Source organism: Tenrec ecaudatus, chromosome 1 (genome assembly GCF_050624435.1).
Source record: "Tenrec ecaudatus isolate mTenEca1 chromosome 1, mTenEca1.hap1, whole genome shotgun sequence".
Classification (NCBI taxonomy): Eukaryota; Metazoa; Chordata; class Mammalia; order Afrosoricida; family Tenrecidae; genus Tenrec; species Tenrec ecaudatus.
Genome location: NC_134530.1, coordinates 103,215,504 through 103,240,300, shown reverse-complemented (window position 1 = coordinate 103,240,300; position 24,797 = coordinate 103,215,504). Strand labels below are relative to the sequence as shown.

At 38.1% G+C, this 24,797-nt stretch overlaps 1 protein-coding gene across 1 annotated transcript in view; it reads right to left on the bottom strand.

Annotated features, from left to right (window-relative positions):
* Positions 1–24,574, bottom strand: part of TNNI3K (TNNI3 interacting kinase) — a 305,113-nt gene extending 280,539 nt beyond the window's left edge. Inside the window, 3 exon segments of the mRNA XM_075537291.1 lie at positions 23,849–23,933; positions 23,936–23,956; positions 24,535–24,574. Of these exon segments, the coding sequence (XP_075393406.1) occupies positions 23,849–23,933; positions 23,936–23,956; positions 24,535–24,574 (146 nt within the window).
* Positions 24,575–24,797: the final 223 nt, after the last annotated feature.

Here is a 24,797-nt window from a genome sequence, read left to right as displayed (position 1 = left end):
CCCTGAAAATCTTATGCACATCACTGAAACATTATCAGATATGGAAAGGCTAAACAATGGAAGGAGAACATTATCAGAGCTACTGCTGGCAGATGGACCCCTTGGCCCCAGGGCACTCAAAATGTGACTAAAGAGGATTTGATTTCTGGAGGGGAGTCAAACACGGAGACCAGAGTTGAGTCGAATCTGTGGGAGGGGAACCTTCAGGATCATTTGAGGGATTTAGCACAATTCAAGGAAAGGAGAAACGGATGCAAAAATCTTTTAATAACCAGAACTCGAGATGTGTGAAGTATGAATCCAGTAAAATTGGAAGGGGTCAAAATGAAATGGGACACATAAAAATTGATTTCCTAGGCATTAGTGACGCTAAATGGACTGGTACTGGCCGTTTTGAATCAGAAAATCGTATGATTTGCTACTCCAGGAATGACACAATCTAGAACAATGACTCGGCATTGTTTGTTAGAAAGAATCCTGTAAAATTCACCATGAGGTAAATGCTGTCTGTGACAGGATTAGCTCTATCTGTCTTCAGGTAAATCCAATCAATGCAACTATTATTCAATTTTATGCACCAAGCACAAAAGCTAGGGATGGAAAAGATGGAAGAATTCTAGCAATGACTCAGTCAGAGATTAATCAAACATGCCATCAAAATGCAGTGATAATTATTGGTTATGGCAATGCAAAAGTTAGAAAAATGGGAATGGTAGTCAGAAAATATGGATTTGGTAATAGAAATAAAGTGGAAGACTTCATGGTAGAATTTTTCAAAACCAGTAGTTTGTTCATAGAAAATATCATTTTTCAACAACACAAAAGACTACCTACCATACACATGCACTTACCCAAATGAAATGCACAGAAATCAAATTGACTATGTATGTGGGAAGACACAATGGAGAAGGATAGAGAAGCTCAATGTTAACAGCTAAAACAAGACCAGGATCCAACTGTGGAACAGACCATCAATTGCTCATATGTAAGTTCAGGATAAAGCAAAAGAAAACTAAAACAAGTCTACAAGAGCCAAAATATGACCTTGAGTCTATGCCACCTAAAATTTAGAACAATTCAAGAACTAATTTGATGCATTGAACAATATGGGGGAAAGCTGATGAGCTGTGTGAGGCCATCCAGACCATCATTCATGTAGAAAATAATGGTTATTAAAAAGACAGGAATAAAGAAAAGATCAAAGTAGATGTCAGAAGAGATTCTGAAATGTGCTCTTAATCATAGAGTAGCTAAAGCAAATGGAAGATGAAGTCAGAGAGCTGAATAGAACATTTTAAAGGTCAGCTCTGAAAGACACAGCCAAATATGGTAGTGAAATGGGTAAAGACTTAAAAAATAGATTACCACAGGGAAGAACACACTCATCATAACTTAAACTGAAATGACTCAAGGATAAATTCAAGCCTCCAGTTGCAATCTTGAAAGATTCTATGGATAAAGTAGTGAATGTTGTATGAAGCATCAAGAAAAGATAGAAAGAATACATAGTCATTGGAACAAAAAAACTAGTTGACAATCCTCCATTTCAGGTGGTAGTTTATAAACAAGGACCCATGATGCTGAAGGAAGAAGTTCAAATCGCACTGAATGCATTAGCAAAAAACAAACCAACAAAAAATGGGAAAAAAACAAAGCTGCAGAAATGATGGAATATCAATTGAAATGTTTCATCAAACTAAAAACAAACAAACACTGGAAGCCTTCACTTGGCCAAGGAGGAGATCTATTCCAAAGAAAGGTGATCCAAAAGAATGCTCAAACTATAAAACAATATCAATATCAAACAATTTCAATATCATTGATATTGCACACAAGTATAATTTTGCTTACGATTATCAAACAATGGTTACAATTATACATTGACAGGAAACTTCCAGAAGTTCAGACTGGATTCAGAAGAGGAATTGAAGCTAGGTATATCAATGATATCTGATGGATTTTAGCTTCAATCAGAGAATACCAGAAAGATTTTTACTTGTGTTTTGTTAACTATTGGAACGTATTTGATTGTGTGGATCACAGTAATCTGTGGATAACCTTGAGAAGAATGGGAATTCCAAAACACTCCATTGTGCTCATGAGGAAAAGAGGCCTTTGTGTAAACAGAACACAGGAAAGTTTAAAACCAGAACAGGTGTACATCAAAATTGTATCTTTCTATTTGAGCCCTTGGTATCAATTCATTTCCCCCTCCCTCCCTCATGAACCCTTGATAATTTATAACTTATTATTTTTGTCATGTCTTACACCAACTGCTGTCTCCATTCACCCACTTTTCTGCTATTTGTTCCCCTGGAGGAAGCTATAGATAGATCGTTGTGACCAGTTTCCCCTTTCTCCCCCGCCCCCTCCTCCCACCTTACCTTTACCCTCCTGGTATCACTACTTTCATAATTGATCCTCAGGGGCTTGTCTGTCCTGGATTACCTGTGTTGCGAGCTTTTATCTATACCTGTGTACATGCTCTGGTCTAGCTGGATTTTTAACACAGAATTGAGGTCATGATAATTGGGGGAAGGGTAGGGAACTAGAGGAAAGTTGTATGTTTCGTCGGTGCTATACTGCACCCTGACTGGCTCATCTCTTCCTGTGACCCTTCTGTAAAGGGATGTCCAACTGTATACAGATGGGTTTTGGGTCTCCACTCTTCCCTCCCTCTCATTCACATCAATATGATTTTTTTGTTCTGGGTCTTTGATGGCTGATAACTGATCCAATTGACACCTCATGATCACACAGGCTGGGGTGCTTCTTCTATGTGGGCTTTGTTGCTTCTCAGCTAGATGGCCACTTTTTTATCTTCAAGCTTTTAAAACCCCAGACATTATCACTTTTTTAAAATTTATTTTTTAAACGTTTTATTAGGGGCTCATACAACTCTTATCACAATCCATACATATACATACATCAATTGTATAAAGCACATCTGTACAGTCTTTTCCCTAATCATTTTCTTTTGACATTGTTTCTTTTAATAGCATCTTTTTAATCCATTTTTATATCTTTTTTATCCTTCTGGTAGCCCCAGTTATTTCAATGTTCTCTGCCAACACCATAAATCAGATCTGTCAATTATTCTCCAGTCTTCCTTATTCTGCTATTTCCTTATTCACTGTCTAACATTCACACACGTATCAAGCAATTGAAAATACTGTCGCTTTGCACAGGTTCGCCTTGATGTCCTTGCTCTCCACTTTCTGAGTGGCTCTTATGTAGCAGATTAGCACAGGACAATGCACCATTTGACTACTGCTTCATTTAGCATTGATAGTGGACCCAAGCAATTCATGATGATTTCCATATTTTCTCCTTTTTGTCATAATGCTGTCTATTTGTTTGGTTGTGAAGATTTGGGTTTTCTTCACATTGGGCTTTTATCTATATTAAAGGCTTTAATCTTCATTAGCAAATACTTCAAGTACCCTAATGCAGGCAAGTTTGCATCCTCTGCTTATTGCTGCTTGTCAATAAGCCTTCTTCTAAACTTGATGCTATGGTCTTCCTTAGACAGTTCAGCTTCCCCGATGATTAACTCAGCATGCAGATGGAATAAGTATGGTGAAAAGGCACATCCCTGACACACACCTTTCCTAAGTTTATTTTATTTTAAATTTTAAACCAGGCAATATTCTTTGTTCGATTCAAATGATACTATTTGTTCTATGTATAAGTTTTACATGAGCATGATAAAGTGTTCTGGAATTCCCATTGTGATCCAATCAAAAACCTCCAAATCATTGCCATCGAGTCTATGTGGACTCTTAGTGACCCTATGGGAAATGGTAGAACTGTCCTTGTGAATTTCTGAGATAGCAAATGTCTGTTGAAGTAGAAATCCCTATTCTCTCCCAAGGAGCATATTAAGCTTCAGACCTGGAAGATCACAGCCTAACAGGTAACCATTACTCTCCAGAACTCCTCATTCTTCTCAAAGTTACCTACAATCCATTATGACCTACAGAGTTGAAAGTCTTTGTATAGTCTATAAAACAGAAGGAAATATCTTTCTGGGACACTCTGATTTCAGACACGCTCCATTTGACGTCATCAATGATCTGCTGATACAGGGGGAATGTATAGAGTTAGCATGTTGTCAATCAGTGCTGGAAACGTGGCCTGGTTTGAGATCTGGTCTGTTAAAGATTTGGTTTTCAGAAAAAGCCCAAAATATAATCGTCACCATCCCCCTTGAAGTAAATTCTCATTTAAACTTAATAATATTCTTATTCGGCAAGTTTGAATAAACAGGCCATCTACGCAGCAAGGCCTTTTGATAAGGAATGGATTCTGAGCCTTGATGGGGTGACCGTATGCCTCCTGTTTTTGTGAACTGTACTTTTTTTGTCCCGTTTCTGAGTGCCTCTGTTCATTGTTACAAACTTGTTAAACATGCCTTTAACTCTCCACACAGTTCAGAGTGCACCAGTGGCTTCTCGCTGACTCTCAAAAGCAGTTTTGGCAGGTCTCAACCCTCTGCTTCCTTCTGTCAAACACTTATTGAAATAAACTTAGATTGTCTCAAATCAACCTGGTCTCTGTATTTGGGTAAAACAATGACAAGCATCCCAATCCTAGCAGTGGGTTGAATTCTCCCTCCTCTGCTGGATCCAGCTTGCGTTTCTGGCAGCTCCCTGTCAATGTACTACTCACCTTCTTATTGCGCTATGATACAATTGCCAAATTATCTTTAGTAAAATTTTATTTGAAACTAATTGTAATTATATTGTTTATTCATCTGTAATATGTTCATATCATTCCACAGCTCATCAAATCTGTCTTCATGTTCAAGGTGTCTAGTCTGTTCTTGAAATTTGCATGGGCTACTCAAGCTCATAATCTTAGCATGATAGAAAAGTTCAGGACCCATGGCATAATTTGATAGCTTCAGCACTTTGTTGGATTGCCTTTCTTTGGAATGAGTATAATAATATCCCAAAGAAGTATAATAATAACTTTATAAACATAAATGGTTTTTGTACACACAGACTTTGACAGATAGAATACATAGAAATCAAATTGACTATATCAGTGGGTAGTGGTGAGGTTTTCTACTCCCCTAAAGTTACAATCTCAGAAGCCCACATGGGTAGTCCTACCTTGTTCTATTGGGTCATTCTGAGTCAGAACTGACTCCATGGCTGTGAGTTTGGTTTAATTTGGTTTGGTGAGGAGGGCCAATGGAAAAGTCAACATCAGGATATAAAATGAGAAAAGAGGCTGACTGTGGAATAGACCAGCAGTTGCTCACATGTAAGTTTAATATTCTTTAATTTCAACATATACTTATATGCAAATTCCATCATGTGATCTCTAGCTTAGTTTCTATCATAAAGGTCCTGTTTTCCAACAATTGCTCTTTCCACTTTGTCTCATCATCTGAATTCCAATTGCCAATAATTACCAATGCTGTTGACTGCATGCTTGATCAATATCACAATGAAGTTGGTAGAGCTCTTCAATTTCTTCACCACTGGCTTTTGGAATTGATCAATCAATTTGAATAATAGTAGTATTAACTAATTAATTTGGTTTCCCTATAGGAGTTCAGGTATTATTCTATCAGAGAATTCATTGTACTTCAAGATTGATTTTGAAAGTGACGTATTCCTCTTGAATTTGTCATACCCAGCTTAATAAATCATATGATTAGCTGATGAAAAATGGTCAATACCAGTCCACTAGCTTACTAGTTACTAGAATATCAATTTTTATGGCTTCCATTTTTGATGACCTCTACATTTTTATTCATAATTCATAACTATGTTTTCTGATAATAAAGGGATGTTTGCAACTATGTCTTCTAATTTTGAGTCATGGCTATACAAGCTTTACACCATCCACATCATAATTGTTAAATTCACTTTGAGAAGGTAGCTCTTTCTTGAGTTGTAATTTCAATGTTTCCCAAGATGAAGAGTTCATCTTGTGGCACAATAGTTGACAATGTTCTATGTTCTGTTGCTATCCATAGATGTCCGTGGCTAATCCCTCAGAACAGGACAATCTATTCCTTTTGCATAATCTGTTTTTGTTTGTCTTCTGGAAGATGCACTGATCTGTTCCTCTTCAGTGACTCTGCTGATATTTGAAATACCAGTGACAGAGCTGTCAGCATCAGTGTAGCATGGAAGCAGGCGGTTTTCTTCCATCCTGTTCATGTCACCTTCCAAAGAGAGGGGACTCAAAAGAATGGTCAAATTATAGAACAAGGTCATTTCTTTCACATGCAAGTAGCGTTTTTGCTGAACACCACTCAAAAGCGATTGTTGAAGTACATTGACTGAGCTTCCAGAGGTTCCGGCCAAATTCAGAAGAAGATGTGGAACAAAGGATATCATTGGTGTCAGATGGATCTTGGCTGAAAACAGAGAATACCAGGAAAATGGTTGCTTGTGCTTCGTTGACCAAGCAAAGGCATTTGACAGGGTGGCTCGTACTAAACCACAGAGGTCCTTGAGTAGAATGGGGTCCAAGACACTGCATTGTGCTCAGGGAGGACGTGTCCATGGATCAAGAGGTAGACAGAATAAGGGCTCCCTGCATGATTTAAAATCAGGAAAGGTGTGTGCCAGAGTTGTGTCCTCTCACCACACTTATTCACTCTAAATGCTGAGCAAATAACCCAAGACACTGACTTCTGTATGCTAAAGAAGAATATTTCATCAGGATTGGAGGAAGACTTATTAACAATCTGTGACATGCAGATGGTACTCTCTCACTTGCTGAAACTGAAGAGGACATCAAGCACTTACTGATGAAGGTCAGGACGGAAATTATCAGTGTGAGTGCAAAGAAGACCAGAATCCTCACAACAATAAAATCATAATAAACCAATAAAAGATGAAGTTGCCAAGGATTTCATCATGCTTAGAACCACAGTCAACGCTCATGGAAACAGCCATCAAGAAATGAAAGGAAGCACTGCACTGGGTAAATTTCCTGCTCAAAACTGCTTTAATATGTGGAAAAGAAAGGATGTTACTATGAGGACTCAGATGCACTGAGCCATATGCATATGAAAGTTGGATATTGGAATAAGGGAGGCCTATGTGGAATCAATGCATTTCAATTATGGTGCTGCTGAAGAATATTGAAAATACCATGGATGACCAAAATAACAAGAAAATCTGTCCTAGAAGAAGTACAGACAGAGTTCTCCTTAGAAACAAGGATGACAAGACTTGGTCTCATGAACATTGGACTTATTATAAGAGAGGAAGCCCCTGACAAGATTTATTGACATAGTAGCTGCAACAATAGGCTCAAACATAAGGAGAATTGTGGGCATGGCACAGGACCAGGCGCCATCCCATTTTGTTGTGAATAGGGTCAGTATTAGCTGGAACTGACTAGATGGTACCGAACAACAACAATGTGAGCCTAAGTGTAAATGTCATAGCAATTTTAAAATTTATACATTAAATTTACAGAAAAACTTGGCCCTTTGAAATTTGGATTGCAGGGGTAATTAATTATTTAGAGTGGATCTTGAATCCAAAGTCTCTGTAATTCCCATCAAACCACCTTTTCTTGAAAACGGGTTGGTAAGAAAGTGAGGGAAGACATTGATAAGCTTCGCTTGTGAGTAATTGTTAACAGGAGTCATTGTGATTATTGTCCTGCTGGGTGTAAAATGAGCCTTCTGAGCAGCAGAGGAGATCTCATGACAAGGAAGAGCCAGGAGTGGAACACATCCTCTGGATCCTGAGATACCTGTGCAGTGAAACTCCTTGATCCTAAAGGCAGCTTTAATATCTGAGGAGAAGAAGAGAAGAGGAGCCAATGTCTGAGATTAAGTGGTGAATTTCTCAGCCCACAGAGGAAATAATGCTGAGTGCTTTAGGGTGGGTGACTGACTCATGGAGTGAGGTGTCTTTGGACATTTAACTGGGAATGCTTGACTTGCTAACTCAGAAGGCGTGGAGCTGAGTGTCTTCAGATTGGGGCCTACTGGCGTGATGTGTCTCTGGGCACTTAATTGAAGGGCCTGAGTTTCTGAGTTCAATGGCCCAAGGAGCATGAGCCTAACCTCTGTGTTGAGCCATACAGTTAAGCGGCCTGCCCTTTGGGTATTTATTAACAGCCCTGAAGTAACTTTGCATATCCTGACTGAAAACCTATATCATGAGCATTTCTCACCTGTGTTGTAATCTGTTAACTTCCTTAATAAACCCTATAATCATGACCATTGTCCGTTAGTTCTGTGTGGTCATCGCAATGAATTATAGAACCTAGATAGAGTACAGAAAAAGTAGAGAATCAATATGAGGCAGAATATGGTGGCATTTGCCTAAGCACCCTTCTACGCTCAGAGAGCCAATTATATTACACTGTCTTATACTGAGCAAAGGGTATGGACAGCGGTCCTAGGTTTGGAAATGCTTTTGCAGAAGTTCTCTCTGTGGCTGTGACTTCAAATAATACAAATGTTCTGAACAGCTGAAGTCTGATTTTGAAGTTATCAAGACTGGGTTTTTCTCTAAAGGTTTGTATGAAATAATTGTCTATGAATCAAAAGGGAGAGGCAACTTTTCAGGCAACTGAGGAGTCTTACAGATATTGAATCAGAACATCTGAGCTGCTCTGGCTTTACTCCCTTCCTCTTTCTATATCCCAGGAAGCAAATGATCACAACATCATTTGTGATCACAAGACAGCAAGCAATTTACTTGGGTAAGTAAAGAAAGGGAAACCTTCTATGAAATGTAAAGAATTATATAAATTGCATACTAAGAGAAAACAAGGATGCCTGCGTGCAAAATGATTATGCACTTGACTGCTAACAGAAAGTTGTCAGTTTGAGCCCAACCAATAGCTCTATAAACCAAAAACCTGGTGATCTGCTTCCATTACGGTTACAGCCTACAAAACTCTATAGGGGAATTCTACTTGTCATGAAGGATCATGATGAGTTAAGATGAACTCTCTGGTACCCAAGAACAAAGAGAAAAATTGGAGGTGGGGGTTATATTTGAGCTACTTCTAATGAGCTTAATGAATAACCATGAAATGAAACAAAATGAAGGGGATTTCCAGCAAAATGGCAACTGAGTAACACACTTAGGAACTCCATTGAAATCAGGCAGGAGAGCCACTGAGAGGGAAACTCCACTCTTCCAGGGCACAGGAGGAGTCTCATAGAGATGAATAGACTTATAGCCACTAGGTATTAAAGAACTGTGGGCTTTTGGCTTACCATTGCGGAGGCCAGCCAGGGCTTAGCTATAGCCCTGCAAGAGTTGCAGAAGGTGCTGGGCTAATTTTGCAGGCCCAAGAGCTTTACTTCAACACAGCCACAGCTGCTTCTCCCTTGGGTCAGGGTTTAAACCCCTGCAGCCCCTCAGTTAGGTGGTTGGGACTCATCTATTTCTTTACCTTTTTTTTTTCTCGTGTCTTTCCTGCCATAATCACTGCTGGCTCAGTTTTCTTTTTTTCTGTTTCTTTTCTTTTCTCTCTGCTTTTTTCCTTTCACATGCCACTGCCAGCCTCCAGGGCACTTCCCTCTGCCTAGGGCAGTGGTTCTCAACCTGTGGGTCGTGAGCCCTTTGAGGGTAAAACAATGCTTTCACAAGGATACCTGATTCATAACAGTAGCAAAATTAGAGTTATGAAGTAGCAACAAAAATAATTTCATGGTTGTGGAGTCACTAAAACATGTGGAAATGTATTAAAGGGTTTTGGCCTTAGTAAGGTTGAGAACCACTGTCCTAGGACAAATCTTCCTGTCCTCCACCCAGCTGGGGAAACACCAACCCACCTTCCTTGACCTAAGGAGTGTCTGCGGGAACCCCCACAGCCTTCCTAGTGCCTGGGGAAATGTGTACCACCATATTAGCAGCTGGGGGACCTCCAGCCCAAATTCTGGAGCCATACATGCTTCTGGGGGATCTCCTACAGCCCTCTTGGTGACTGGGGGATCCCCGCCTGCCTCTCATGGACCTACATGCATTTAGGGGAAATCTTGCAGCTCTCTTAGTGTCTGGGAAGAACTCCTACCACTCTCTTAGCAGCTGGGGATACTCCCACCCACCTCCCACAGCCCTCCTAGTGCCTGGGGGAACTCCCACTGCTCTCCTAGGGGCCAAGGGAACTCCAACCCATCTTCGCTGGCTCTCCACACAGCTGGTGGAGCTCCAGCCTGCTCCCTTAAAGTCTGGGGAAATCCTGCCTCCCTTCTAGTGGCTGGGGAAGCTTCCACCTGCCTTCCATGGCCCTACATGCACCTGAAAGAACACCCACCAACCTCCTACGGGCTGAGGGAACTCCAGCATGTCTCCCACAACCCTGATAGCACCTGGGGGAATTTCACTGCCTTCTTAATGGCTAGGAGAACTCTCATCTATACTCCAAGACCCTCTCAGTGGCTGGGGAACTCCAGCCTGCCCTTCATGCTTCTCCACTCAGCTGGGGGAACCTCTGCCTACTGATATCGCTAATGAACATTGATGTAAAAATTCTTTTAAAATATTGGCCAAAAAAATACAAAAGTATATAAAAGAATAATTTATCATGACCAAGTTGGATTCATTCTAGGGATGCAGTGATGGTTCAATATTCTAAAGTTCATCAATACTATTCTCCATATTGACAAAAAAAGGATAAGAACCACATGATAATATTGATAAACACAGAAAAAGCATTTGACAACATCTAATACCCATTTCTATTTAAGACACTCAAGATGCTAGAAATGGAAGCAAAAATTCTCAATGTAATACAAGCAATAGATGAACAGCCTACAGTCAATGTAGTAGAGAATGGAGAAAAAATGAAAACATTCCCACTGATAAAGGGGACAAGACAAGGATGCTCCTTGTCCCCACTTTTATTCAACATTGTATTGGAAGTCCCAGCTAACAGATAAGGTGAAGGAAAGACATTAAAGGAATTTATATGGGGAAAGAAGAGGTGAAGCTATCATTATTCACAGATGATATGATTATATATATTGAAAACCCAAAAAGCTCCACAGAGGATTGCTGGAAGTGATAGAGGAATATGGAAGAGTGGTAGGATATGAGATCAACAAACAGAAGCCTATTGTATTGCTATATATACCAGACAAGACATGGAAGAGAAGATAAAAATGATAGTACCCTTCACAATTTCCAAGCACAAATTGAAATATCTAGGAACATATCTGACCAAAAAATATTTGTACAAGGAGAATTACAGAACACTATTACAAGAAACCAGAAATGACCTCCACAAATGGAAGAATATTCCTTGCTCATGGATCAGAAGACTAAATATTGTAAAGATGTCGATCCTATGCAAAGCACCTTATAATTATAACACTATCCTGATAAAAATACCTACATCTTTTTTCAAGGAATTGGAAACATTGACTGTCAACTTCAAATGGAGAGGGAAGAAGTTCTGAATTATCAGAGAAGTCCTCAAGAAGAAGGATAAACTAGGAGGGCTTGCTTTACCTGAATTTAACACTTTCTATATAGCTATAGTAGTCAAAATAGCATTGTATTGGTATAACAACAGATACTCAGACCAATGGAAATGAACAGGATATCCAGGAATAAAATCATGAGCATACAGACAACTGATCTTCTCTAAGGGCCCCCAAAATATCAAACGGGAATTAGATGCCCTCTTTAACAAATGGTGCTGGGAAAAATATGGATATCCATCTTCAGAAAAATAAAGCAGTACCCTCTTCTTACTCCATGCACAAGGTGGATCAGAGACTACAAATTAAAACCCAATCTATTAGGGCCATTAATGAGGGAATTGGGACAAACGTAAGAACTCAGGTGCAGTGAATATACAGGCTTTCAGAAATAGGGAAAGATACAAACACAGTGGAGGCACAAACTGACAAGTGGGATAACACACCTATGCACATCAAAAGACTTCTCCAAGAGCATATTAAGAGACTGCACAGACTACGAAACCATATTTATCAATGACACATCAGACAAAGGCCTTATTACTAAAATATGCAATACTCTGCTAGCCTACAACAAGAATAAAAACAAAGAGCCCATTGAGGACGTGGCTAAAAGATCTGAACAGAAGTTCAAAATGGCAGAAATCCAAATGGCCATTAAAGACATGAGAAAATGTTCCTGATCGTTAGCCATAATGGAAATGCACATTAAAATAGCTACAAGATTCCACCTAACATCCTCAAAGATAGCCCAATTCAAAAAACTAGAGAGCAACAAGTGCTGGAGTGGGTGTGGATAGGAACTCTCATCCACTGCTGGTAGTCCAGGAGGTACGTGAAGCCACTGTAGAAATCAATCTGGCAATACCTAAAACAAATCGAAATTATAGAAATTGAGCTACCATATGATTCAGCAACCCCTCTACTGGGCATATACCCAGAAAAAGTAAGAAACAGACCAAGAGCAGATATCTGTGTTCCAATGTTCATCATGGCACAGTTCACAATTTCAAAGACCTGGAAGCATTTTAAATTTCCATCAATTTATGAATGGATTAAAATACTCTGGTGTATACATACAAAGGAGAACTATGCAGCCCTAAAAAGCAGCAATAAATGCATGTAGCACATTGCCTCATGGGAATATTTGGAGGAAATTATGTTAAGTGAAGTTAGCCAAGCACAAAGGGACAAGTAAAACATGAGTCCACTGAGGTAAGTAAGCTCAAAAAGTACAATGGGCATAGAGTATAAGCTATTTAATGCATGAATCACAGGTCGAGGTCCAGGCACTTTGGCAAGGGTCTGGCCCAACTCAGGCATTCAAATGGCAGCCAACTAAAAAGGAGGGGGAAAGAGGGAGAAGAGAGAAAAGAAAAAGAAAGAAAAAGAGATTGTGTTAGTGTGGGATAACTAGAGAAACAAATTCATAGACATTCTTCTGTATATAAGAAAGAGTTTCATACACAAGAGTAGTTGAATACTGAGAAAACATCCCAGCCTAGTCCATATCAAGTCTATAAGTCCAATATTATCCCATATTTCCGATATCAACCTATAAAGCCCTCTTCAGACTCATGAAAAACATGCAATGATGCCAAGTGCAGGAAGATTACAAGCCAGTGGGTGGGAAGTCTTGTGAATCCAGTGGCAATGTAAGCATCTCAACACTGGCAAGGGTCTCTGCGAGGCTCCTCCAGCTCAGGGCACTAGTGTAGCCCCATGTGTCTTGTCAGCTGCAATGTCTTCCAGGGATTGAGCCTGTATCCAACTTCAAGAGAGTGCTTTATCTCCTTAGCACCTCCAAATGAGGTAATCAAACTGCCACCTGATTGATAGTCTAAATTCCACCCCTTCACTGTTAATTCTCAAATTGACAACAGCTTATGTAACTACTACAGAGGATGATGGGGAACAGGGCACTAAAACACCCCCAGGGAGGGTATGACTTGTCTCCACAGGAAAGAGAGAGCGGGACCAGATCCCATCCTAGAGCACCAAGCCTTGAGGGCAATACACTGGCATGGAACAGCGAACTAACAGAAACTACTACGATGGGGTAGGCCCAAGCTGAGCTACGTGGAACCTCTCCCCAGAAGAAGGCAATACAGAGGACAACACTGAAAATAGAGCTCCCGGAGAGTGGTGGGTCTGTCCATACCACACAGTAGTGGACTAAGAGTGAAAGAGAGAGTGGGCCTCATCATGACCCACCAAGCCCCAGGGGTGATATCCCTGTTCAGAGTAGTCAGTGAACAGAGAGGAACATTGTGCATGAGATATAACATTCCCTCACTGACCCATAGTGCTATGGGGACAGCACTGGAGACATGGTGCAGGAAGTTTACCTGGTCTGTCCTATGCACCGTGGGGTGAAACGCGAAGGGAGTGCAACTAGGCAGCAAGGCAACCAAAGTAACCAAGTCCCGAGGAATCCTGAAAATAGTCTTCTGACTTGGGGGATAGGGCTTGGCACCTCATCAGACTTGATCAGATAACATACATACGGGTCAACAGGAAGGCCTGGAATTATCTATTGTTTTTGTTTGTTTCTTTGTTTTGGATTTTCTCTTGTTCTATTTGTTTGTTGTTTGTTTTATTATGTTTTGTTTTTGTTTTTCTTTCACCCTATGTTTACCAATATAAGATAGGCAGGACAAACAATTCAGAGAAGAAAACTATGGGAATGGTGATTCGAGTGGGACATGGGAGAGGAGTTCCCAGGAACGGGGTCGGGGGAGCCAGCAAACTCAGAGTAAAGGAAACAGAAGAGATCTAAAACTTATGGTGAGGAGGGCGCATAATGCCTGGTGGGACTTGATCAAGAGCAATGTATATGAGAGGAAATACTAAGAGCCGAATGGAGGTTGAGCATGATAGTGGGAAATTGAGGAAAGAAATAGGAGGCAAAAGCTATTTATAAAGGTATAGTTGTAGGCATGTGTATATGCAAATATATTAATTTATAGTGAAAGGGATAGGGGCTAATGTACATATATCTATATGATAAGTATTTAGATAGCAGATGGACTTTGGGCCTCTACTCAAGGCCTCCCTTAACACAAGAACACTTTGTTCTGATAACCTGGTACTCACCTTCCCGAGATGATCACTGAAGAAAAATGGGTGCATAAACAAATGTGGTGAAGAGAGGAGATGGTGCACGACTATCAAAAGATATTGTGTCTGGGTTCTTAAAGGCTTGAAGTCAAACAAGCAACCATTTATCTAGCAGGGAAGCAAATAAGCCCACATGGAATAAGCACATCAGCCTGTCTGATCCTGAGGTGTCAATGGGATCAGGCACTAGGTATCAAAAGATACAAAACAAATAACTATATTGATGTGAAAGAAAGGGTTTGAAGTGGAAAACCAAAGCCCATCTGTAGATGATTGGCTATTCCCCCACAGATATGGTATATGGAAGGGATGTTTCAACCAAGGTGTAGAACAGCACTGACGAATCAAACATCATTCCTTTAGTTTCTGAATCCTTCCTCCTCCCCACGACCATGACCCAGTTCTACCTTACAAATCTGGCTAGACTGGAAAACACACATTGGAACACACATTGGTACAGATAAGAGCTCTCATCACATGGAATTCAGGACAGATAAACTGCTTAGGATCAGTCACGGGAGTAGCAATATCATGAGGGTCAGGGAGGGGGAAGGGTGAGTAAGTGGGAACCCATCACCAGATTGGACACATAGTCACCCCTTAAGGGGACAAATAACAGAAATGTGGGTGAAGAGAGACAATGGACAGTGTAAGATACAAACTAACAATTAACAACATATCAATGATCAAGAATACAGGAGGGTGAAAGGGTGGGTAAGGGAGGGAGGAAAAAAGGAGCTTATACCAATGGCTGAAACAAAATGTTTTGGAAATTACGGTGGCAACATATGTACAAATATGCTTGATACAATCGATGTATGAAATGTTGTATGAGCTGTAAAAACCCCCAATAAAATGATTTTTTTAATGAAAATAACTTTGGAGTTGTTTTGTTGTAATAAATGTATTTAGAAATTTGGGCTTGCATTGTGTGCTTCTAACATTACATAGAAGTACTTGACATGTTTTGAAGTTTTAAAAAGCAGAAAAGTTATTTTAAGAGCATGAGTAGTCCTTAAAAGCTTAAATTTTCTATTTACACTGGTATTCAAAACCTGTTTCTGCTTTTCAGCTAGTCAGTTTGTCTTGTTTTTCTGACTTTTTATTATTTATTTATCTATCCTTCCAAAGTTTCAGTTTACTCAGTTGTAAAATAAGAAAAACAACCCTTGTATTATTATTGTGATAAATTAATAAAGTATACAAGGTGTAGTTGTTATTATGTATGCCAGTGACTTCGGTGACTAGGATCGAACTTTGCAATACAAGTCTGCTGACATAATTTGGTGTTAAAGCTATTTTCAACATTGGAGGTAGTAATTTTTAAAAATATCCTAAAGGATAAGACTGTGTTGCCATGAAATGGCTTTACTTGTGAAGGTAGATTGAATTGCTGTCTCTTACCATGATCTAACTTTGAGGACGCATTCAACAAGTACACACAATGACTCTTGAACACTTACTTTAGCCCGATCTTTTCCCTTGATACCCACTTCAGGTTTAACAATTTCCTTGGTACAAACTGCTCACTGACTCCTGGACCCTTCAAATACTTCAGTCCTTAGAACATTATAGACAACATTGACAACAACATTTTTCTGGATTCTGTGGCCCTACTATCCTTGAAAGAGAATAAAGTTTGATGAACCATGAATAAAAGAGTGAACATCCACTCTTTCTTCCAGGCAAAAACACTAAATGAATGTTAGTTGTTCTAATAAATGAACCTGAAGAGCATGCATTATATTAAGTACTTCTTAATCAACAATTATTCTTGGGTTCACCGAATCTTTTTGTTTGTTTGTTTGTTTGTTTGAAACTAGCTTGTGTACCACAAAAGAATTTTGGTCCATTTCACTTTTATATTTCTTCCTTTGATAGCCACTCAGAGCAGTGTTTAGGTCGAATGGGTACAGATTCTGGAAGGTACTGAAGGCCGTGACCTTCTCTGTCTCTCTGAAAAATTTGAGCTTTATTTTATTTATAGGTATTTATTATTTTCATTGTTGCCTGTGGAATGTAAAACACGCAAAGAAAAACCTACGGTGCTCAGCCTCGCTGACGAAAACAGGGATGGAGTCCCCGATCCATCCCTGCTTTTCGAAGGATGCATTACATTCCACTAAATATGTGCATTCAAGTTCATTCATCTGCTCCTCTACAAACAGGGCTCTTGATTGCGTCTATCTTTTTGCTACTATAGAAATTCCTTCAATAAAAATAAGCGTGCTAATCTGTTTGTATTTGTTCTTTATTTCTCGAGGGTACATAACGCGCGTAGAGAGAGAGCAGAATCAATAAGGTCTTAGTATTTGCAGCTGAATAAGGACGTGCCATACTGATTTTCCATAGAGGTTGAACAATACTGAATCCCCGCAGCAACATACGAGGGCGCCGCCCCGCCCCACCCTCTCCAGCATTTATCTTTCTTTAAAAGAATTTTGCTAAGAGTGTCAGTGTGAGTTGGTATCTCATTGCTGTTTGAATTTGTATTTCTCTTCTCTTATTTCTTTATCTGTGGCCTCCTGGATGTCATCTTTAGCAAATTGTCTGTTCATATTTGTCCCTATCATTTATGAGGTTATTTGTACTATTCTTCCTAAGATGTCGTTTTCTATAGAATTTTGAAATTGGCCCTTTATCTGATCTACCATTGCCAAATTGTTTTCCCAATCTGTGGAACGTCCCCTTTCCCTTTTCCCTTTTTCAACGGTCTTTTCATGTGCTCGCACATTGTATTTTGAGAAGGCCAAGTCTCTATTTTGTCTTCTGTAGCGTGGATACTTTTTTCATTATATTCAACACTGTCTTTGTGGCTTAGTACAGGGTCCTCAAGCTTGTCCTTATTTTTTTCATTGATGGCCCTTATGGTTCTGGGGTTTATATTTAGGTCTCTTGAATTCATTTTTGTACATTGTATGAAGTGTGGATCCAGTTTAATATATTTGCTGGTGGAGATCCAATTTTTCTAGCATCAATTGTTCCCACACTCAGTGTGTTTTAGTTCTTTATCAAAGAGCAGGTGTCTGTAGGTGCTTAGTTATATTTCTGAGTTCTCTGTTCTAATCCATTGGTCTACTTGTCTATCGCTGAAAAAATACCAAACTGTTTTGATTACTGTGGATACAGAATAGGTTTTGAAGTTGGAGATAATCCACTGACTCTTAAAATAGACATCACCATTCAATAAAAGGTCATGAAAAATAAAGAACTTCTTGCTCAAAACTGAACTGCTGCCTGGAACTTTTTCCTCCCCTCTATTTCAACCCTACTTGGGATCAAGCAAGTTTTATTAATGCCAACAAAATTAATCTATAGAATGTATTTTCACATTATTTGATAGTCAAGTGTGATTTTAGTAAAACCACTTTTAGTTTAACTTTACTAACTAGAATGCAGTTCTCTAAAACAAAAAAACGGTACTCCGGGGTTATATTTGAATCCTATTTCTCCTTTCTCATTAAATTCTATTTAAAATGCTTCTCTTTTGATACATGTAATAATATTCAAGAGTTTAAAGCAATCATTCCTGACAGAAATTTCATTTTCTCTTTTTTTGCCTGTTGTAAAAATCTATGTGCGTTGAATGCATTGCCATAGGAACATCACTTATGTATTCTAACATCCTAAGCTCAATTTACTTTTTAATTTCCCCTTAACATTTTTCATACTTGCTACACCATACTAGAGCTTAACATATCCTAATGAGCTCACAGTGCTTGCTGGGCCATGGAAGAAGTTCCTAATTAAAATGAAGTCATTATTATGCATATATTTCTAATAGTAAATTCTATCCTTAATTATTAAAAATAGTAGTTCTCTACCCAGAGTTAACTTCCTTTCTTGTCACATAATGAACCCTTTCTTAGCCTTTACCTTTTACCTAGAAAAAGGTAGTCTTGTGATCCAATTAAACTTTATCTCATGAGGGCATCCTTTTAAACAGAAACCTGGCATGATCATATGTGATAACCTGTTACAACGTATCATTTGAGCAGTTGGCTACCAATAGAATATTTCTGTATAAAATAGTCACAGAGATAAGTAATTTTTTTCAATTTATTAATTGGTAGACATTTAGAGAGAGATCAATAAGGTGGGTGGTGAGTTTGAATCTTCAGGGCCACTGATGCCATTTAAATAGCAATAGAGGCAGGTCTAAATAAAAATTTGAAACTGCCTTTAATGATTGTATATACTAGTAGGGAAATGGACATGAAACAGATACAGCCAACAGCATATAATAAATGCTCTTCCATTGATAAACATAAAAATTAGAGGCAGCACAGAGGAAGAAATAATCCGAAAATGGAACTTCAATTTTCCACTTCTCTCTTTTTCTTCCTGACTTCCCTTTTAACTCATATCTCTATGCTTTTCATCCATTATCTCCACAAATATCCAAAGTTATAAATGAACATGCTTTTATCATGGAAGATGAGGGAACATTTCTGTCCCATTCCCATCCCCCCGACACACACACATAAAACTCTGATCTCAAAGCCACTATAAATTGATGCGAGCAAAGTAATGGTTTACATTTTACTTTCTTGTTTACATTTAGTATTATATTACTCTATATCATCTTATGGGCCAAAGCCATGACAAAGATGTTGTGTATTTATGTTGACAGAAGAAGCCATGTGGCATTATATTGTAGAAAAAAATCTCTTTTTATGAATATAATTAGCATCTACATGGAACTCCATAATGACTTTTTCCCACAAAGGAAAACAGTAAACAAAACACATAAAACATTTTTGCAGTAGTCATCGTACACATGTGATTTTAGAATCAAATGCTTCTTTGATAAACATCTTGTGTAGTTGTCTTGCTATTTATAGATTTACAGAAAGACTAATGTGGCACAGTTATCCATCACACACTTCTTTTAAGTTATACAAGGTGAGAATGATAATGAGAAAGAATGTTTAGTATGGAAACTTTTGCAAATACAGCATTAACTGTTATCACATATATTATTACACTTGATCCTACCAACTACCTTCAAATGATGGGGAGGGGGCAGATAAGTAAGGTAACATACAATATATATAATCTCAAAGCACTCTTCTTTCTCTTGTCAACCATAAATGTGTTATTAAAAAATGGTCTAAACTCTGCGCTAGGCACCTAAGACTTACTTTCCAGGTGATATTATCTGCCTTGATGGAACCGAGCATGACTAAATGCACTGCCTCTGTTTGTTCTGTTCTGTTGACACACTCTCTGGACATACCAGTGTCCCGTTTTCTTGTGCCATCCTTCCGACAGGACATCAGGCAATTCTCAGAGTCACTTGGCTATTATTTTAGAAGTGTAGTTTTTGAATTTTGACAGAAATGTTATTTTTGGTATGTAAAAATATTGCCTGGGAGCATGTTAACAATTCTGGCCCCTGGAAGTTATCCTTAGTGTTTCTAATTAATTTGATATGGGGTAGAGTCATGAAATCTGAGATTTAACAAGGATGCAGGCAATTTTAATGTCCTTAGTCATTGGAAGGGCATCCCTTCCTGTAGATTTTCTATAATTGTTTTTGGAAATTGGGGCATTACTGTACTCTCTTCGAGGATTTTTAGCATCAGGCTACTAGTATTTTCGAAGTGAAATATTCCACTCTTTTTTTCACAAGTTTTGACAACCATCGTATAGGCCTTCAAATTCTCCCTTATCTTCTAACATCTTCTAACACTATATTTCAGATTTTATCAACTTGAGGTCTTCCAGTCTCTTGTATATGTACTTTTGAAAGCATTCTCTTTGTATCGGATTTTATCCTAATTTTATTTATTTGTAACTCTGAATAAATGAGTTTATATTCCCATGACATGATGAATATTCAATCTGTCACACTTCCCTTTTGCATCCAAACAGGCTAGATACAATATACTTCAAAACCCTTAAACCTTCAGGAAGAGTGTTCTTACTCAATTTATGTAATAAGGTCAAAGAGGTTTGGTTTTTTTCCCCCTCTTATAGATTTTTATGCTTCTAATTTATTCTTACCTCAATGCCTTAATTTAAGTGAACCTTTTGCCTGGAATGTTTTACAAAATGGATGAATAAATAAAGAAGCAAAAATTTCTTGTATTTGAAAATCATCTTACTTTTCCTTTTACTATATCCATTGTCATAGTCTTCTTTCTGTGAGTGCTATTTACTATATGGTAAGTATAAAAAAAGAAAGAAAAACTGATTGTTTTTTAAAGCTATGCATTTAATTTTATTTTTTAAAAAACAACCCTGTCACCTTCAAAATACTCTCATGGCATTGAATACATCTGTCAAATCTGCTATTCCATTCTTGGAAACATTTTTCAAACTCATCTGTTTGGATGGCTAACAGCACCTCCCTTGTTTTTTATTTTCTTCATCTCTTCTATGTCTTCAAATCACTGTCCTTTTATGTCCCTTTGTATTTTTGGAAACAAAAGAAGTCACATGAAGCAAAGTCAGGTGAGTCAGGTGCATGGGGCAAGAGAGGCATGCTGTTTTGTGCTAAAATCTGGCGTACTGAGATGGCTGTGTGAGCGAGTGCATTGTTGTGGTGCCAAAACCAGTCCACCATCTGCCACATATCAGGCCTTTATTGTCTCACATTGTTACACAATCTGCTAAGAACCTCTAAATTGAAAGCTTGTTTAACAGTATGACCTGGTGGAACGAACACCAAAAGCACTATTTCCCTCACATCAAAAACACACATGAGCATCATCCTGAACTTTGATTTCACTTGATGAGTATTTTGGGGGTGAAGTGATGATGGCGTCTTCCACTTGCTTGACTGATGTTTGCTTTCAGGGTTGTAAGAATAGCACCATGTCTCCCCAACTGTCATGACCTTGGGAAAAAGTCTGGGTTGATTCCGAGCTGTTCTTTCAAAGCATGGCATGTTTCCACTCAGGCTTTTTTTTTTTTTTTTTTGAGTCAGAACGTGCGGCACAAAGTTCGCAGCGACCCTTCTCCTGCCCAAATCTCAACACTACACTTTACTGGACCGAGCTCCACGATAGTTTAGATCACCTCACCATCTGTTCCGTGGTCTATCGTTGGCCTTGGAGCACAAGTACATGAATTTTGTCAACATTTTCATCCAGTTGGGAAGTTGATAGATGTCCAGAACAAGGTTTGTCATCAATAGACATTTCACCTTTTTTGAAATGAGAAAGCCCCTCGTACATGTGAGGTTTTTTTCATAGCACCGTCCATGTAGGCTGCGTTCAACACCACAACAATTTCGGTGGCATCTTTCCCAAGTAGGAAACAAAATATCACAGCAGCACACTGTTCTCTTCAATGGCTCTTCACAAAAAACAAGGTTCATGCAAAAGAACTTTTACCAAAAAAATTCACTGTGACCAGAAAGAACCTTCCCAGGAGAAACCACTGGGTGCACTAAGCAGATGGATTTGCTGGATCCTTGCCTGGGGAGGAAATGCACCCAATGAGAGCCCTACCCGGAGCAGCTCTTTCCGTTTGGGGGTCACCTCTTTGTATATGATTTCTCTCTGCTTGGTGGTGAGTTCTTAGAGGAAGCAGAGTGTGGTAGGAAAGCTCTCTTCAGAGCAGGGAAAGCTTGACAGAAATCAGTTTCAGCATTCACTAAGCACAAGTCACAATGTATATTATCTATGAAAATTAATATTATCCTACACACTGGTCATATTTTATGTGTCTGGAAAAATATCTGATCTATAGCATAACACTCAGACTCTGAATGAAAACCTCCCAATACTTATATTTGCCTTTCATATCTAAGAGTTATCAGTGAATTAATGTCACATTTATTGCATATATTGAAAATATAAGATGTCAGTTATAGCAGACAAGGCAGAAACAACAGACAGTGTTTATAAGACATGAAATAAATCTACATTGCAAACACATTGTCTAATTTTTAATGGGGTATGTCTAATTTTAGTTAGCCTTGATATATTTGCACAATATTTTCTAAACTACAGAACAAAAAGAAATAACACTTTGGCTTTATAAAGGTAAGGGAAAAATATCCACTTTTTTATATTTCATTCCAGCATATTTATCTCTGAGTCAATAAGAGCTGTAGGGCTTATGATTAAGTTCAACATTCACATCTCCTTCTGAATAAAATAAATATGTATGTATAAATCTGCTGTACCAAAGTGCCAGTCATGTCTCTATAGGAATGTCAAATGTTTTTCCACATCGTAGCATGTGATACTGTTTGCAAAAGTCGGCCCAGTGGTATCTCAGCATGACTGTCAGCGTTGAGTTCATCACCGTGGGCCAAATAACATGGAGAATCAATTATTTCCCAAACCATAAATTGAACACTGTGAAGGCCTTATTAATTCCACTAAACATTTTCATAGGGGATATGTTATACATGGATGATTTTATTTGCCAGATATGTGAATTTTATGTGCGCACTATATATAAATTTTTCTTCTGAAAAATATAATGTCATTTGGTCCTTACTTTAAACATGTTTTCCAAGTAAAATAGAGGGAGGTCTTTTCCATTAGTACATTGTGTGAGAAATCCATGCTCCAAATGAATACAGAGAAGTGGACTCCCTAGAATGCTTCCTCAGCCAGGCCGCTACTTTCACTGACCCTTCACAACACACTTAATTTCTCTAAGTTAGATTCAATTTCTCCAAAAGGTTGCTTGTGTATTTAAGGTCCTGCCCCCCTTCTCTGAACATTTTGTTTCTTCCAAGGTTGTGACGCTATTCCGGGTTATTTTTCTCTTATTATGATGGAACAAAGCCCACTAAAAGCCTTGAGCAATAATACAAGTTGTAATATGATTGTTCAGGGGCAGAATGATACGCAGTTCCATTAAGGGCCAACCTTTCAATGTCAAGAGACCAGAGGGTTTGTTAAAATTGGACTTATCCTCACAGACCAACGAGAACAATGTGACCAATTTGCTCCACAATCTGGGGAGAAAAGCATTTCTGTTTGTTATTTGTATGGTTTCCAAGAATAACATAATTTCAGAGAAGATTATTTAGATCAGCAACAGCTTGCATTCAAAGATTAGGCTTTAGATCTCTCTCTTTTTTATAAGCCTTAGTAATGAGAGAATGCATGCCATATTTTAAGACGATAGTATGTTTGCTCTTGCGAGTGATGTACTCAGACAAGAAATAACCTTACATTCTGAGATTTAGAACATAACTGATTAGGTCTGATGTTAGATAGTTTCTTCTTTTTCCTTTTCTTTTTTTAAAAGAAGGGCTTCTAAAAGCAGAATAAGTAATGAGAATGCTTTGAGATACACACAAAGAAATAACAATTCTGATAACTTTACCCGAATATATGCCTCAGCTCTGTAACTTCTTTTTCCTTGATCTGTAAGTCATCTTCTAATATTTCTATTACAATTCCATAAGATCGCTGACTTTCTTCTTCCACTCATCTAGCAAAGAGGAACAAATGGGATTGATTCAGAGCTGTATTTTGCAAAATGTAGGCACAGATCATAACATACAAGTAATCAAAATACTTTTTATTTTGAATTCTATAATACTTCATTCAAATTACTGACTGTGAGTTTAAAATGCAGATGTTTATATTTAAAATGCAATCACATTGAATTGTAGTAATTAAGAACCCATTTTATATTGGATAATATATTTACATAGAAGAATATATTTGACTTATTTCATTTTATTTTATTGCATTTTAATTATAGCAATTTCTAGTTGCTAGACACAGTTTTTGTTTTAAATACTAGATATTTAAAATATAATTTTAAGATCTTTATATTCAGTAATATTAAAAATTATTACTACATCAAGAAATAATATAGTTTTAAAGATACATTTGATTTTGTGAAGTTATTTCAGAGAAAAAATAAATCAAATTCACCTAATCCCCATAAAACAATCACGAAATGTATGGTTTTTATCTCATGTGCAAAAATAATACCAAAAAGTTTACCTCCCTGAAAATATAGTTGAATTACCTTACACTTAAAGAAATAAGAGTAATTACCAGTACAAGTTTGTATTGGTCTAGATTTATAATTCCCCATCTGGTAGTGGTTTCTTCTTTCTCCAGTGCAGTTCTTCAGATTACAAAATTTCATGTACAAATACAGTAACGGACCCGTTGAAAAATACTTTGATAGTTGGGCTAAAAGTAAGCTGTGTGCCAATAGAATGTCATGCAACAATGACAAGGAAGAAGAGTGTGTTTTTTCAAGGGTGAAATCATAAAAGGAACTAATCAGTCTATTTAAAAGGATGGTATCAAAC